Source organism: Myxine glutinosa, chromosome 5 (assembly GCF_964187855.1).
Source record: "Myxine glutinosa chromosome 5, kmMyxGlut1.1, whole genome shotgun sequence".
NCBI lineage: Eukaryota > Metazoa > Chordata > Myxini > Myxiniformes > Myxinidae > Myxine > Myxine glutinosa.
The window spans coordinates 100,008,315-100,023,483 of NC_136265.1; the positions used below are offsets into that span (position 1 = coordinate 100,008,315).

Consider the following 15,169-nt stretch of genomic DNA (forward strand, 5'->3'; position numbering starts at 1 on the left):
TGAAAAACAGAGATCGGAAAGTAATTGCAGCGCGATCGGAGAACCGCTGAGACAAAAAACAAAGCTTCAAGCCAAGGTCGGACACGGTAGCCTAGTACTACACTTAGGCCTCAGAATACGCGATAAGAAATACCGACGATTCTGTACACAGGTATGAAAAACCAACGCCAAGAATACTATTAAAGACACCCCAATAGGTACATACACCGAGAGAAAGATACAGTATCGACCAAAACACAATTGTGAAAAGTTTCTTAACTTCGAAAGCGAGCGCGCATGGAACAGCTTTGAAGAGACGAGACCTCCAATCTTCAATTCAAATGCTATTCGGATTCGCAGTAGAGATGGGAGACCATCTCTCCCATCTCTACTGCATTTGTCAAGTGCTATTTCCGACATAGCTCTATCTTCTATACCGTTGGAGCTACAGATTTTCTGAGGTGCTTAAAATGTTCAGAATGGCCATGTTTAGGAGGTCATATATTTCCAAATGGGTTTTCTACGAGAAAATGACTAAAAAGCGTTAGGTCAACTTATTACCATACAACTACCTACATACTGGAATTGCCATATCATAGTAAAGAAAGCGAGCATTTGATTATTGTAAAGAAATTGTATTTTCAATCATACTATTTTATCAATGGAATGTTAACTTAAAATGAAAAAAAAACAAAAAACTTATTGCTTTAGTAGGCAGCAGTACCGAGAGAGCTTAATGTTTCAAAGATCAGCAGGGAATTTGCCCAACAGCCAACAATACAACTTTGAACACCACAATAGTACTGTTTATGTGTCACATAAACCAGGGTCGGGAACAGGAACATGAAGAGTAACACAACAGAGTCCAGTTATAAGGATGATGAGCAGTGTTCATTCAGTGATAGGGTTTTTACAACAATCACCTCCTTTGCATTTGCAGTACTTGCAACACTTGAAATCAGCTACCCTGCATGGACACCCATTCTTACGAGCACACTTGCCACACCTACAGGGATCTGGCAGGCCTTCCGGTTTTGAGATCACAATCTCAGGGACTAATAAACTGCCCCTTCTTACAAAACCATAAGCTCATCTCCCAGCGCTGTGCAGATATCATGGAGTGGTAATATTGATCTTTTCACTCCTGAGTTGTGGACGAGCCAGAGCTCTTGGAGGCCAATATCTCTCCAATTGACTGTGATGTGGTATAACAGGCACACAAAGACATCTGTGTCACCTGATGACAGCGTCAAGGATGTAGGTCCTGACCGGTGACTTAGAATGTCCTGCACATGAAACATCATCCTGTCATCAGCTTCCTCGTGTGTGCAGTTGAGCCGAGGGAATGGAGAAGCACACCCAGCTGACACCAACCATGACTGTGGTGATATACCAAGGTATAGCGGTTTGGTGCCTTGATAATTGGTGGTGAGCCACTCAACATAGAATGCCTGGAAAGCAGTTTTGCTGATGGAAGCCGACCAAAAGTTCTCTAATACCACTGGAACATTTTGGTTCGGTGATATCACATCAAGGACCACCATTTCTGTTGACTTTCCTCTTCTCCCCCTCTCTCCTTTCTTGATGCTGTCCTCTCTGTAAGCGTCGAAAACGATGTGGATCTCATCACAGCTGTGCCCAGCTTTGGTGACCATAGATGTCAAGGCAATAGCAAAGTCATGGAATGTCTTGACGGGTGGATCAAGCTTCTTTAAGGGGACTTTTCTCACCATGACCATGAAGTCGATAACTATGGCATGGGTTTGTGGGGAGGTTTCTGGCCCTTTTTAAAAATCTATTAGTGGGCACAACTTCAGCAGCTCAGTCCCAAGTTGTGATTTGGCACTCTTAATAATAATAATAATAATGCATTTATTTTATATAGCGCTTTTCAGGAAGCCCAAAGACGCTTTGACAGAGTGCAAAACATAATGCATAGCAAAACATAAAAACAATTGCAAAAAAAGAAGAATCAATAGGGAAATATTCAAAGCACAAAGGAGGGAGAAGGAGAGGAGATAGTCAGGGGTTAGATGCTGTGGGTTAAATGTTGAATGCAGTGTTGAACAGGTGGGTCTTGAGTGATGTTTTGAATGTGGTGAGTGAGGAGGAGTCTCTGATGGTGTGAGGTAGCGAGTTCCAGAGGGTGGGAGCAGCGATGGAGAAGGCCCTTTCCCCCCAGGATCTAAATTTGGTCCGGATGGGGGGGGGGGGGGGGGGGGTCAGGAGGTTGGTACCAGCAGAGCGGAGGTTGCGGGTGGGAGTGTGTCTGGAGAGGAGGTCAGCCAGGTAGGATGGGGCCAGGTTATGGAGGGCTTTGTAGGTCAAGAGGAGGATTTTGTACTGGATTCTCTGGGAGATGGGGAGCCAGTGAAGCTTGTAAAGGACGGGGGTGATGTGGTCACGGGTCCGGGGATGGGTGAGTAGATGGGCAGCGGAGTTCTGAATGTATTGGAGTTTATTGGTGATTGTTGAGGGTGAACCATAAAGGAGGCTATTGCAGTAGTCCAGACGGGAAGTGATGAAAGCGTGGATGAGGGTTTCTGCAGCCACGGAGGAGAGGGATGGACGGAGACGGGCGATGTTTTTCAGGTGAAAGAAGGCTGTCTTTGTGATCTGTTTAGTGTATTTGTCGAAGGAGAGGGTTTGGTCAAAGATGATGCCAAGATTCCGGATGTGAGGGGAGGTGGATACTGGGAAACCGTCGATGTTGAGGGCAAAGTTATGGGTGGACTTGGTGAGCGTTTTTGGGCCAATGATGATTATTTCAGATTTATCACAGTTAAGTTTGAGGAAGTTGATTTGAAGCCAGGATTTTATTTCAGTGATGCAGTTTGTCAGGATAGAGTGGGTGGCGGTGGAGATGGACTTGGTGGAGATGAAAAGCTGGATGTCATCGGCGAAGCAGTGGAATTGGAGACCATGACGGCGGATTAAGTGACCGAGGGGGGACAGGTAAAGGATGAAGAGGAGGGGGCCAAGAACTGAGCCTTGGGGGACACCTTGGGGGAGGGGAGCAGTGGGGGATTTGCAGTTATTGATGGAGATGAACTGACGTCTGTCAGAGAGGTATGATTTAATCCAAGAGAGGGCAGTGCCTGTAATGTTAAAGGTGGTTTCAAGTCGGGTGAGGAGGATGGTGTGATCGATGGTGTCAAAGGCGGCGCTGAGGTCGAGGAGGATGAGAATGTTGAGGTTGCCAGCATCAGAGGAGAGGAGAAGGTCGTTGGTGATTTTGAGGAGAGCAGTTTCAGTACTGTGGTTGGAGCGGAATCCGGATTGGAATGTTTCATACAGGTTATTGGCAGAGAGGTGATGTTTGAGTTGAGTGGCTACAGCGCGTTCCAAAACCTTTGACAGAAAGGGTAGGTTGGAGATGGGTCTGAAGTTATTTAGGGTGTCAGGGTTTAGTCCAGGTTTTTTCAGAATGGGGGTAACAGCAGCAATTTTGAGGGATGGTGGGACGATGCCTGTAGACAGGGAGGAGTTTATTGTTGCAATGATAAGTGGAGAGAGAGCAGGAAGGGAGGCCTTGACAAAGCTGGAGGGGATGGGGTCAAGAGTGCAGGTGGCAGTTTTCATTCCGATGAGGAGTTCAGAGAGGTCAGTAGGGGAGACTGGGGAGAATTGAGACAGGGGATGGCAGGATAAGGGGGGGCAGGTGGTTTGAGGGGGAGCGGGTGCGGCGGTGGTCAAGCTGTTGTAGATGTTTTCAATTTTGCGTTGGAAGAATGAAAGGAAGGAGATGCAGTTGTCTATTGTGAATGACTGGGTGGTGGTGTTCAGGGGGCTGAGGAGTTTGTTTATTGTAGAGAAGAGTGCTTTTGGGTTTCCGGAGCCAGAGTGGATAATTTGAGAGTAGTAGGCGGAGCGGGCGCGGGAGAGGGCATCTTTATAGTGTTGTATGTGGTCCTTGTAGGCCTGGGAGTGAACTGTGAGACCTGTTTTATTGCGGAGTCTTTCAAGTTGGCGAGCACGAGTTTTCATCAGGTGGAGTTCAGGGGTAAACCAGGGAGCAGAATGGGTGAAAGAAACTGTTTTGGTTTTTATAGGTGCAAATTGGTCAAGGCAGGAGGAGAGAGTGTGGTTGTAGTAGTCAGTGAGGTCAGAAGGGGTGTGGAGGTCAACGAAGGGAGAAGTGGACATTTTTTCAGAGAGGGTCGATGAGAATGAGGTAGGTGAAAGAGCGTTTAGCTTACGGAAGTTGATAGTGCGATAATGCCTTGGTGCTGGGGTAGGGATGTAACTCTTCCTCAAGTAACCATCTTTGTCAACCAAGAAAAACGCAGAGTTGGTGATCTCATGCTGGAGTAGCTCCTCAACAGTGAACCCCCGGTGACGCCCATACTCAATAAACATGAGAGCTTTGATTGTCTGCTTTGGGAGCCAAATTTAAGGTGGTCTTAGGGGATGTAAACTTGATTTTGCTAATAGTTGAGTGTATCGATATCGACCTATTTCTGAGTCGATCATCAATAAATTTAGCACAAGCAGCGCTGCCCTCCTTGATACAGCACAACAACTTGTCTACGATTACGTTGGTCACAATTTCTCCAGTGAGAATATTCTTCAGCGCTACCTGGTCTTGTAGAGGGCTACATACCTTCAGGAGATAATCCTCTATGTCTTGCACCATCCCAACTATCTTAGTTGCAGTACTTGGGTTGAAGTCGTGGTGAAGTGAGAGTTCTCCTTCGACATCATCCTTCATCTTCAGGAGGTCAACGTACTGGTCTTTTTTATGCTTGATGATTCCCCACAGAGTTACTGCCTCCTTCTTCCTGGTGACCCCAATTATCCCACCACTTATTTTGGCAGGCCGGTTGTAGCACTGCTCTAGCGCCTGGTCAAAGGGCACTCCACTACCTTTCTTGGTCGTGTTCACGACAAATCCACCGTTCATGTAGGAGTCGTACAGGAGTGGGAACTTCTCCTTCAGTTGATAGCAGTCCTGCAGGAATAATGGTGTCCATCGACAGTAGTTTGTTCTCCCAAAAAAGAAGAACAGTGAAGTTGCCCTCTCCACAGCACTGAGGTAGAGAATCCAGTCTCCAGAGCGCAGAGAATTGGTGAGATTCCTGAGTATTGGGAACAGGTCGGAAACGTATGTGTTCCCAGTAATCAAATGACTGAGACAGCGATGCCCTTTCCTTAAGGTAGACTTGAAAGGCTGCTTGGATGGTGTCAGCGCACTCCTTTGTGGTGTTCAATTCTTTGCCCGTGAGCTCTAGACTGACAGTTGACCTGCAGTGCCTCTAGTTCCGTTCGTCTCTCAGGGTATTTGGAGAGGAATGCTTCTAACATCATAGATGTGAGGACCTCGTGTATCATTGAATGGGCAGTGCGGGTCCTGGAATAGTGGGAACCGGAGCTCAAAATCAGGGAGCTCAAAATCATAAAATGTATGGAGGCTCATAGTGGCCTTTGTATATCATGAATATGCTTAATATTAGTATGAAATCGTGTTAAAAATGGCTGTATTTTCGGGCTTTTTAGTCATTTTCTCGTAGAAAACCCATTTGGAAATATATGACCTCCTAAACATGGCTATTCTGAACATTTTAAGCACCTCAGAAAATCTGTAACTCCAACGGTATAGAAGATAGAGCTATGTCGGAAATAGCACTTCCTATGAAAAAGGGCGTGGTCATTTTTAAAAGGGCGTGGTCATTTTCGGGCTTTTCGCCCCGGATAGAGATTTTGGCACACATCCCAGGTTGTTCCTGGGGGTGATATTAGCCTATAATAGTTGAGTTATCCTCTCCTAAATTATTTGCATACATATTATGTTAGTCAGGTCCTAGACTAAAAGCACGTGCGCACTATTGTGCCGAAATTTCAGCTTCCTAGCTCAAAGGATGGCTGAGATATCGCCTAGACAACAAGAAAGAAAGAAAACAAGAAAGCAAGAAAACAAACCGGAGTGAAAACTGAGTACTCCCTTTCAGCGTGCGTCACTGCCGAGCCCCCTTCGGTGCCGGCGATGATGTCATGCAGCGCCTGGAGATGGAATAGGGAGGGAGCCGTGCACAACTAGTCAAGTGTTTAATTGCAATTGTATGTAACTTGACACATAATGCACGTTGGGGCGACAACAATTTTCTTGCCTTTTTTATTTTGTTGGTTGTGATTTTGGGTGATGGTGGTGGTGGAATTATCATTGAAGGTGTGGTCAGGTAAGAAGAATATTGCAACATTAAGGCAGTTGGTACAGAACTTAAGGCTTTGATATCGTAATGATTTGACAATGCACTATTCCTATTATTTTCTCTCTTCAAGGAAGACCTCATATTGATTTTAATGCAATGTTTATTTATTTATTTTAAAAGTTTCGAAACAGCTACGTTTGTGACACAAGACTTCCCTCATTTAATAAAAGTTACTTTTTCCAGATTTATTTGTGAAAGTGGAAGTGAAAACTGAGCACGACATTGATGTCCACCTGGATCGACCCGAACCAAATGACGCTGAAGAATATTTCTTCAAGAACCATCCCCATGAAGGTTTCTGTCAATGTTTATACATTTTGATTTGTACAGTTTGATGGTGAACTCTTGTGTTTAAAGAAAACAAGACCGAAATTCTAACAGCGGTGTAGCCGGGCTTGTAAAATATTGTTGCGGATCCCGGGCTCGTCGACGTACTAAGGGGGGTTTAAGCCCTGCTCCCCCTCGAACTCTGGGTCCACGAGGCCGCCAACCACAACTACACTAGTGGTGGACGGATTGCTAAGCAATTCCAGCTGCCGAGCCTGCAGCTACGCGTGGAAGGGTTAACGGTCACCACCCAAATACCTTCAGACACACACAGCTGTGAGAACGGGGACTGAACCCCGCACGAGTCACGCTGATCCTGAGCGGTTGTGCGTCGCGTAACTCGTGCCGTTAACGCTATCGAACCCGATCGAGCGGTTTTTCATTCGGGGTGATGCTAGGTCAATATGGAAAGGACGATGACGGCCAGGTTGGAAACCAAAACATAGTATTTATTCACAGTATTTACAGAACATGGACAAAGCGAAGAATCTTAACGGCCTTACCTAGGTTTCCAGACAAGGGCCCTCATTCGTTCGGGGAAGGGAGAGGAAGAGGGTAATGCGCACGAAGCGCGGCCGCTTTGTGCAGCTTGCCCGAATGGGTTCGGTCGTGCAGCTCGTGCGAATGGGCTCGTTGGACGGATGCCCCGAGAATCGCTCCAACCTAGGACACCACAGCCGGAGATGATCGCGGCAGGGATGTCGATCGATAACGTGCACGTAGCAGGAACCAGAGGATCGTGCCCTATATAGGAGCCAAGCCAGCGAGGGAGAGTATAGCAGGAGACCAGCGCGAGAGAGCATATACCCAGCAAGAGAGAAAGCCTGCCAGAGAGTCAGAGAGAGAGCGGGGAGTCTGGGCCGGGTTTTATAACCCCCTGAAGCCCCACTCGAATGTTCCACGGGCCTCCATTGGCCGCCTGGGGTCACGTGTTGTGACAGCCCCTCATTGGTCACCCTCGGCCACTCCCTTTAGCTCCCATTGGTGACAGCTCATTGGCCACACCCTCGGCCACTCCGTTTAGTTCCCATTTGCTGATCACTGCTCCTCCTTGGCCACTCCCTTTAGCTCCTCCTTCGGGCCTGCGAGGCCTGGCCAAATCCCATGACGAGGCACTTTCGGCTTCGATGAGGCCGACTATTATCCTGCCTGCCTCAACGCATATTAACGCATCCTAACACCGGAAAGAGGACTATTCTTTACATTTAATTAGAAATAACTAACTATACGAGGCTACATGTTGTGGTGTAACTAACAATGGGGGGGGGGGGGGGGGGGGGGTTGCCGCCTTTATTCACAAAACCGCAACAATATTATAAACAACAAACGCATATGATTAGCTTTTCAAACAGTTGCTATTGTTGTTTATATCATTAAACAAAGTAATCTGGAGGAATCCCGACATCCGTGAGGTACATTTTACTCACAGAACTGAGCGAAGATCTACTGCAATCTATATACCCCACAAAGGTTGGAGGTGTGCTCATTTACCAAGCTGCTAGCTAGCGCTTGCCAAGCCAGCCATTCCTTAACGGTTTTGAATGGAGTGCTTGCTCGAATGCTTAAACCACTTGGTGATCTCTCCACAAGAAACTTGGTAAATGAACACACACCCAATGTTCTTGAGACCCGACCATAGATCGACTGTAATCTATATACCCCAAAGAGGAATGGCCCTTCCTGCATCTCTCGTAGTGAGCTGGTGTAGGCCAACTAGTAAATTAAAATGTCGGTCGATGGAGTCAGCCGTTGTAATGACATCATAGACCTAATGATGTAACAGACACAAAACTGCCGCTACTTCAATATGTAGAAGATGATATATTTTAACTTCCATTACGTTTGCAGTCACTACAAAGCGATTAGTGTTACAATTCATTCGAAAATGATATCACTATAAAAAAACGAGGCGAATTCCTTACTTCCGCGATTATTAATATTAGTGCCAAACAACGCTCATCATTGATCATGAACCATACACCGCTTCAATCCTTTAACTTTGCATTTACGACATTGGAATTAAAGTGTTATGGTTATACTTATGATATTATTATTATTATTACGAAAATGATACTACTGAAACGATACACTACTGTATTAAGAAACATGGGCTTAATTTGTCCGAAGTGGTCCGAAGGTGAAGCATAACGCCGAAAGCCTGTCGTACCATTTTGTTGTAAGAGCCGTAACGCCGATGCTTTCGATATTTGATGGTCATTTTAACAATGGGTTTGTTTGTGTTTCACACTGAATAAAAAACGTAAAGGTCGAGCATGGCGATTGTGATATATTACAGGTTCGACGATATGTTCAGCATGAACGGCATATAAATCAAAATGGACACTGCTAGAACTTCCAGGAAATAAAGAAGTTGGTATTTCAAAAAAAGTGGATTTGGGGTGAATTAACGGGGGTAGAAGAGATCAAGGTTTTGGATGGGGGAAGATAAGAGATGGTGGTGAACAGCTGTTTTAAAGACCTGGAGGGAGGAGTGGGATTGAAGAGAGTGAGGGAGTTTGTTCCAGAGGTGGGAGAAAAGAGGAATGAAAGAGTGAAGGTGAGCAGAAAGTCTTGATTTTGGCAGTTTAACCATAAGAGGGTTGCTGGCAGATCTTGTGCGACCTGTAGGAATATTTGGGGGACAGAGCACAGATAGAGCTGGGGTGGCAAGGCCGGATAGGAGTCGGTAGAAGACAGAAAGACCACCAACCTGCCTGCGTTGAGTAAGTGAAAGGCCCTCGGGCCTCGGAGTTAGCTTCATCACGGGAGATTCCAATAATTCTGAATTATATTAAGTGGATTGGGGTAGTTGAGGTTGATGTGTGTAAATATTGTGGTTGGAGAAGTGAATGGCATGAGATGGTGGTGAATTTTCCTGCTCGAAACCCTGGCGGGAAGAGTACAATTTCTCCATCTTCGACGTTATGATACCACCTTAACCAATGACACACTTTTGGAAGTTATTTTCATTTGCGGGTTTCAGAAAGCGGAACGGAGCCCTTCCCGGTCTCAATGTATCCACCTCCGTGTGTGCGTTTGTGTACAGTAATCACTCAAATATCGTGGGGGTTAAGTTCGTGGAAAATGCTGCGATTGTTAAAACCTGGATAGTGAAACCCAAACCCAAGGACCAATGGGAAAAGGAGGGTTTGGTTCCTAGACTTCGAGAAAATATTGAGGAAGGTTGGCGGCAGCCAGAAACAAACACATCATAATATAAATAAACATGTAAAAGAAATGCAAAGCCTGTTAATATTGAAATAAACATGTCTATATAGTAACCCTCTCCCTTCCATAGATCTCTCGATGTCATTGTTCTCTACTGATGTTGTGCTTGTGTGCTTCCCTCTCTCTGCCCCTCTTGTCTCCTGCTCCCTTTGTTTTATGTGTCCGTTTATGTTTTTTGTCTTTAAAGTGGTAGCTCTTACATGAGCCTCGACTTTGTATACAAATTCCTTTTTTTTAATTAAGAAAAAAAACTCTTCGCAAAGACCTTTCCACCCATCAGACCTCTTCATACACATTTAGACCCTTTACAGACCTATAGACTTTCTTCGATCCTTTGGACAATTTAAGACCATTTGGACACTTTAGACTCCTTTTGCTCTTTTGCCCTTAAACCCTTTTACACCTTAGACACCCTTTCGACCCCTGAAGATACTTTAGACCACTTGGGTCCCTTCAGAATCCTTTTGGTTATTCCCTTTTTGACCTTTTAAAACCCTTAAACCCTTTTAGACCTTGTAAGACAATTAAGACCCCTGAGATCCCAAGACCCTTTAGATGCATGAGGTCATCAGACCCTTGAGATCCCTTGGACCTTTCCCACCTCTTAGACACCCTGGATCCCTTCATGCCCATTTAGACCCTTTAGACACCTATTGACCTTCGAGCCTTTCACCACTTTTTAGACTGATAGATCTTTTGAGACCCTTTAGACAATTTAAGACCCTTTGGACAGTTTAGATCCATTTTGCTCTTTCACCATTTGACCCCTTTAAACCCTATTAGACCCCTTAGATCCTATAAAGACATTTTAACCCCTTAAACCTTTACACCATTGAAAGACCCTTGAGAACTCTTAAACATTTACACCCATTAGCCTCCTTAGATCCGTTCATACCCATTTGGACTCATTAGAAACCCATAGACCTTCGACATTAAAGAACACAAATGTAATTTCAGGCCACAATATTTTGAGGGAATGGAAATTAACTAACTTGTTTTTCCTGATCTTTTAATTTTTTTGTATACAAAGTCGAGGCTCGTGTAATGTCCCTATGGGCGGGGCTTCAATTGGGAGGCTCAAATGAAAAGGCCAAATATCAGAAATTGAAGGCTTTTTAATTTTAAACGATTTATATAAACATCCATTAAATCTCGAACGGTGCAGCCGTTTGCGCGGCACCCGAGAAAATAACGTCATGCGGGACCAAGTATCAGCAGGATGTGGCAGTGTGGGAGTCCACGTTTCTGATCCTCATTCATGCCGAAGTAGCCCACCACTTCTGCAAGCATTCCGCTCTTCAGATCCACCATGACAGATTTAAGCTTGATACTGAATCAATCACCAACACCAATCCCTGGTGTTGGGCTAGCGGTTAGGGTGCCGGCTTAGGATCCTAGGATCCTGGGTTCGAATCTCGGTCGATCGCCGAATTAATGCCAGGGGGGTTGACTCAGCCTGTCATCCTTCCGAGGTCGGCTAATTGAGTACCAGTTCACTGGTAATTCCCTGTTTGTCGTTGAAGGCGGCAAAAAGGGTTGGCGTCAGGAAGGGCATCCGGCCGTAAAACATTGCTTCAAAAAGGGGACCAAAAAACAACAACTACCACGGTCCCCGAAAAGGCTAACCCCCGCTTTGCGGGGAAAAATGGCCTCTAAACGGTGGTTTTTTTTACTGAAGATGCGTGCAGTTAGTCCTCCCGATGTCGTTTGTACTCCCGATACATGTTTCCTTCATTGTAAAAACTTCCAAATCAACAGTTAAAAGGATTTTGAGCCAATAGCTGTTACGGCCTTGGCAAGATCGATGGAGACAGCGATCTGTTAGCGTATTCACCGTCCAAATAGCTATGTGGAATTCTCTCATGTGGAGATTAAACTAATCGTGATCACAATCGCTATGTCGTATGTACTCCCGATACGTGTTTCCTTGAGTTGAAATGGGTTAGAATTCTCTCAAGCAGGGATTCAACCCGTGTCCTTATAAAATATCAAAGGTCTTTGTCCGAGGTCACCGAGTTCGATCGGTGCAGCCGTGCAGCGATCGGTGCAGCCGTTTGTGCGGCACCCAGGAAAACAACATCGTCACAATGAGAACAATGAACGTTATGCGAACGCGAATGTTATGCGGGAGTCCAAACCGCATAACGTCATGCGGTTAGTTATGCGAACGCGAATGTTATGCGGGAGTCCAAACCCGAGAATGCTGGAGACTAAAGCTGAAATTGGGAAAACTAAATAGCCTATTTTACTCCTGGAGATCCCAGGATTATTCACCCAAAATATCGTTGAGATCGGTTCAGCAGTTTTTACGGTACCTTCGAACAGACAGACAGATGGACAGACAGACAGACGGACTGACATTTGATGAATTATAGTAAGATTGTGATACAAAGATGAACCGATTAGATTTTGGTGTCAGAGGTCATGTCAGGTATAAATGTGATACTTGGAACAGCTGAATGGATTAAAATGAAACTTGGTGCAAGTATGTACGGGTATAATTATGTAATAATGTGGGCGAGCCATATTGGTCAAGGTCACGACGTTAAAGAGTGCTGTTGTAGTTTTTTAAAGTTCCAGACGCTGGATGGTCGAATGACGTCAAAGTTACACAAAGGTGGGGTAGGGAGGCTGGATGTGAGCACAAAATACGTTCTATTCGGGTGAGATTGGGTGCATACCAGCTACTTTCACAGGGCGCCCTGTCTTCCAGCAACTTAAGTCTTTGATGGCAATAACATTGTAACTCAACTCGTGCAAATTTCAGGGATAAAACTGTAATATTGCACTCTTTCAAATAATGTCCCAGTTATGATTTTCTGCCAGAGCCAGCTTTCCTCACAAAAGCCAGCAGAAATATGCCGGGTGTTTGGGATGGAGTCTTTAGTTCTTGTATGTATTCATTAAGGACTAACGTGTGTCGTTTTTGCATTGCAATGACTAACATTTGTGCATTATGGTGAAATTTCATTGTTAGAAAACCTGAAATTTCCCCTTTTGCCAAGGCTGGTTGTTTTTGTCTAGAATCAGCAACTCGATGTGATTAAGAGGTAGAGAAAAATCACTAATTGAACAAACGAAAACCAGTTGGATTCTTTCTCAGTTCATCATAAGTTTTTGTTTTCATTCCCATATTTACCAGTAAGGATGTTGAAGAAATTTAAGATGGCTAATTTGAATGGCAGGTCATATTGTGGTCAATTGTGGTTGTTAATTATTACATTCCTGCAGTGGAAAAACACATGCGTCCATGTTAGCCTTTGGAACATTCGTCAGAATGATGTTACGGGTGTTGAAAATAATCTGATTTTTTTTTCACAGGTCATGTGATGTTGTATTTACAGGAGAATCCACTGAATCTACAAGGGAGACTGCATCAAGTTTTATGAATTGCGCAGACACACGCACACAGGATTTGCCAACTGAAAGAAATGAGAGGACCTTTAACAAACGAGACAAACAGAATGAAGAAATGCTTGCAGAGAATAATTCTCACAAGATTCACAAAAGAAGGAAAAGTGAACGTGCATACAAATGCACAACTTGTGGAAAATCATTTGTTTGGCCATTCCAATTGAAAATACACATGAGAATTCACAGTGGAGAACACCCATACAAATGCACAAATTGTGGAAAAACTTTCAATCGGTTAGACAGCCTTAAAATACACATGACAGTTCACAGTGGAGAGCGACCGTATAAATGCACAGTCTGTGAAAAATATTTCAATCGGTCGTCGACCCTTAAAACACACATGATAATTCACAGTGGAGAACGTCCGTACAAATGCACAGTGTGTGGAAAATCTTTTAGTGGGTCATCGAACCTTAGACAACACGTGATGATTCACAGCGGAGAGTGCCCGTACAAATGCACAGTTTGTGAGAAGTCTTTTCGTGTGTCGACGAGCCTGAGTCATCACATGATGCTTCACAATGGAGATTGCCCATACCAATGCTCAATTTGTGAAAAATATTTTAGTCGGTCATGTCACCTCAAAATACACATGAGAAGTCACAATGGTGAGCGCCCATATGAATGCACAATTTGTGGAAAAACATGCAGTCAGTCGTCCAACCTTAAAACGCACATGAGAATCCATGATGGAGAACGCCCGTACAAATGCACAGTTTGTGGAAAATATTTTGAATGGGCATCCACCCTTAAAACACACATGACCACTCACAATGGAGAGCAACCATATAAATGCACAGTTTGTGAAAAATATTTTAGTCGGTCAGCAAGCCTTTCACAACACATGATTATTCACAGCGGAGAGTGTCCGTACAAATGCTCAAGTTGTGGAAAATGTTTCAATCGATCGTGTCACCTAAAAGTACACATGAGAATTCACAATGGGGAGCGTCCGTACAAATGCTCAACTTGTGGAAAATCTTTTTGTCAGTCATCCAACCTGAAAACGCACATGAGAATTCACAATGGGAACGAAGTTTTACGATTTGGGAATAAAGCTTCAGAATTTGGGAACGAAGTTTCAGAATTTGGGAACGAAGTTTCAGAATTTGGGAACGAAGTTTCAGAATTTGGGAACGAAGATTCACAATTTGGGAACGAAGATTCACAATTTGGGAACGACGATTCACAGTTTGGGAACGAAGATTCACAGTTTGGGAACGACGATTCACAATTTGATGACGAAGATCCACAATTTGGGAATGAAGATTCACAATTTGGGAACGAAGCTTCACGATTTGCGAATGAGGTTTCAGAATTTGGTTCATGAATAAATGATCCTTTACCGAAAAAGGAGGTGGAGGTTTTGACTTCTGGGAGAACGTCCACCTTCTATTACCCGTAAATGGAGCTGACTACCAATGGGGAATGCCTGTATAAATGCACAATTTGTGGAAAGTCATTCATTCAACAATACACATGATAATTCACAGTGGAGACTGCCCATACGAATGCATAAATTGTGGAAAATCTTTCAATGTCATCTCACGTAAAATCAGACACGACAATACACAATAGTGATTGTTAACTCGTAATCACCAATACAAAATGCACAATATGCAAAAAATCTTTTTATCAGTCACCCGCCTTTAAAACACATGAGAATTCACAATGGAGAACCAAATGCACGGAAAAGCGTGTGTAGGACTAGCGGAGTATGTGTAAAGTTCAACATACTGTTACGGCCCGGGGTTACAAATTTAGATGGCCGAGCAACCGTTGGTACCCGCTGGGCCAATGCTAATTTTGTTATGGCCGATTGTTAACCTGGGTGCGAACAATGGCGGATCAATGGAGGAAAAGACATTCACAGACAGAGAGAAAAGGAAACGTTTAACGATTCGATTTATTTACAAATATTTACAGTGAAACTTATCGATAGGACAGAAAAAGGGGCAAGAAGCAGAAACTTAGCTTATTCTACGCCTTATTGCAATTACAACAAACTTGCA

General features: G+C 44.3%; 1 protein-coding gene across 1 annotated transcript in view; it reads left to right on the forward strand.

The window, feature by feature from the left end:
• Positions 1 to 15,169, forward strand: part of LOC137417804 (uncharacterized) — a 107,898-nt gene that overhangs the window by 46,081 nt on the left and 46,648 nt on the right. Inside the window, exons 4-5 of the mRNA XM_078777392.1 lie at positions 6,372 to 6,482; positions 13,088 to 14,466. Of these exons, the coding sequence (XP_078633518.1) occupies positions 6,372 to 6,482; positions 13,088 to 14,466 (1,490 nt within the window). The remainder of the gene's footprint in view (positions 1 to 6,371; positions 6,483 to 13,087; positions 14,467 to 15,169) is intronic.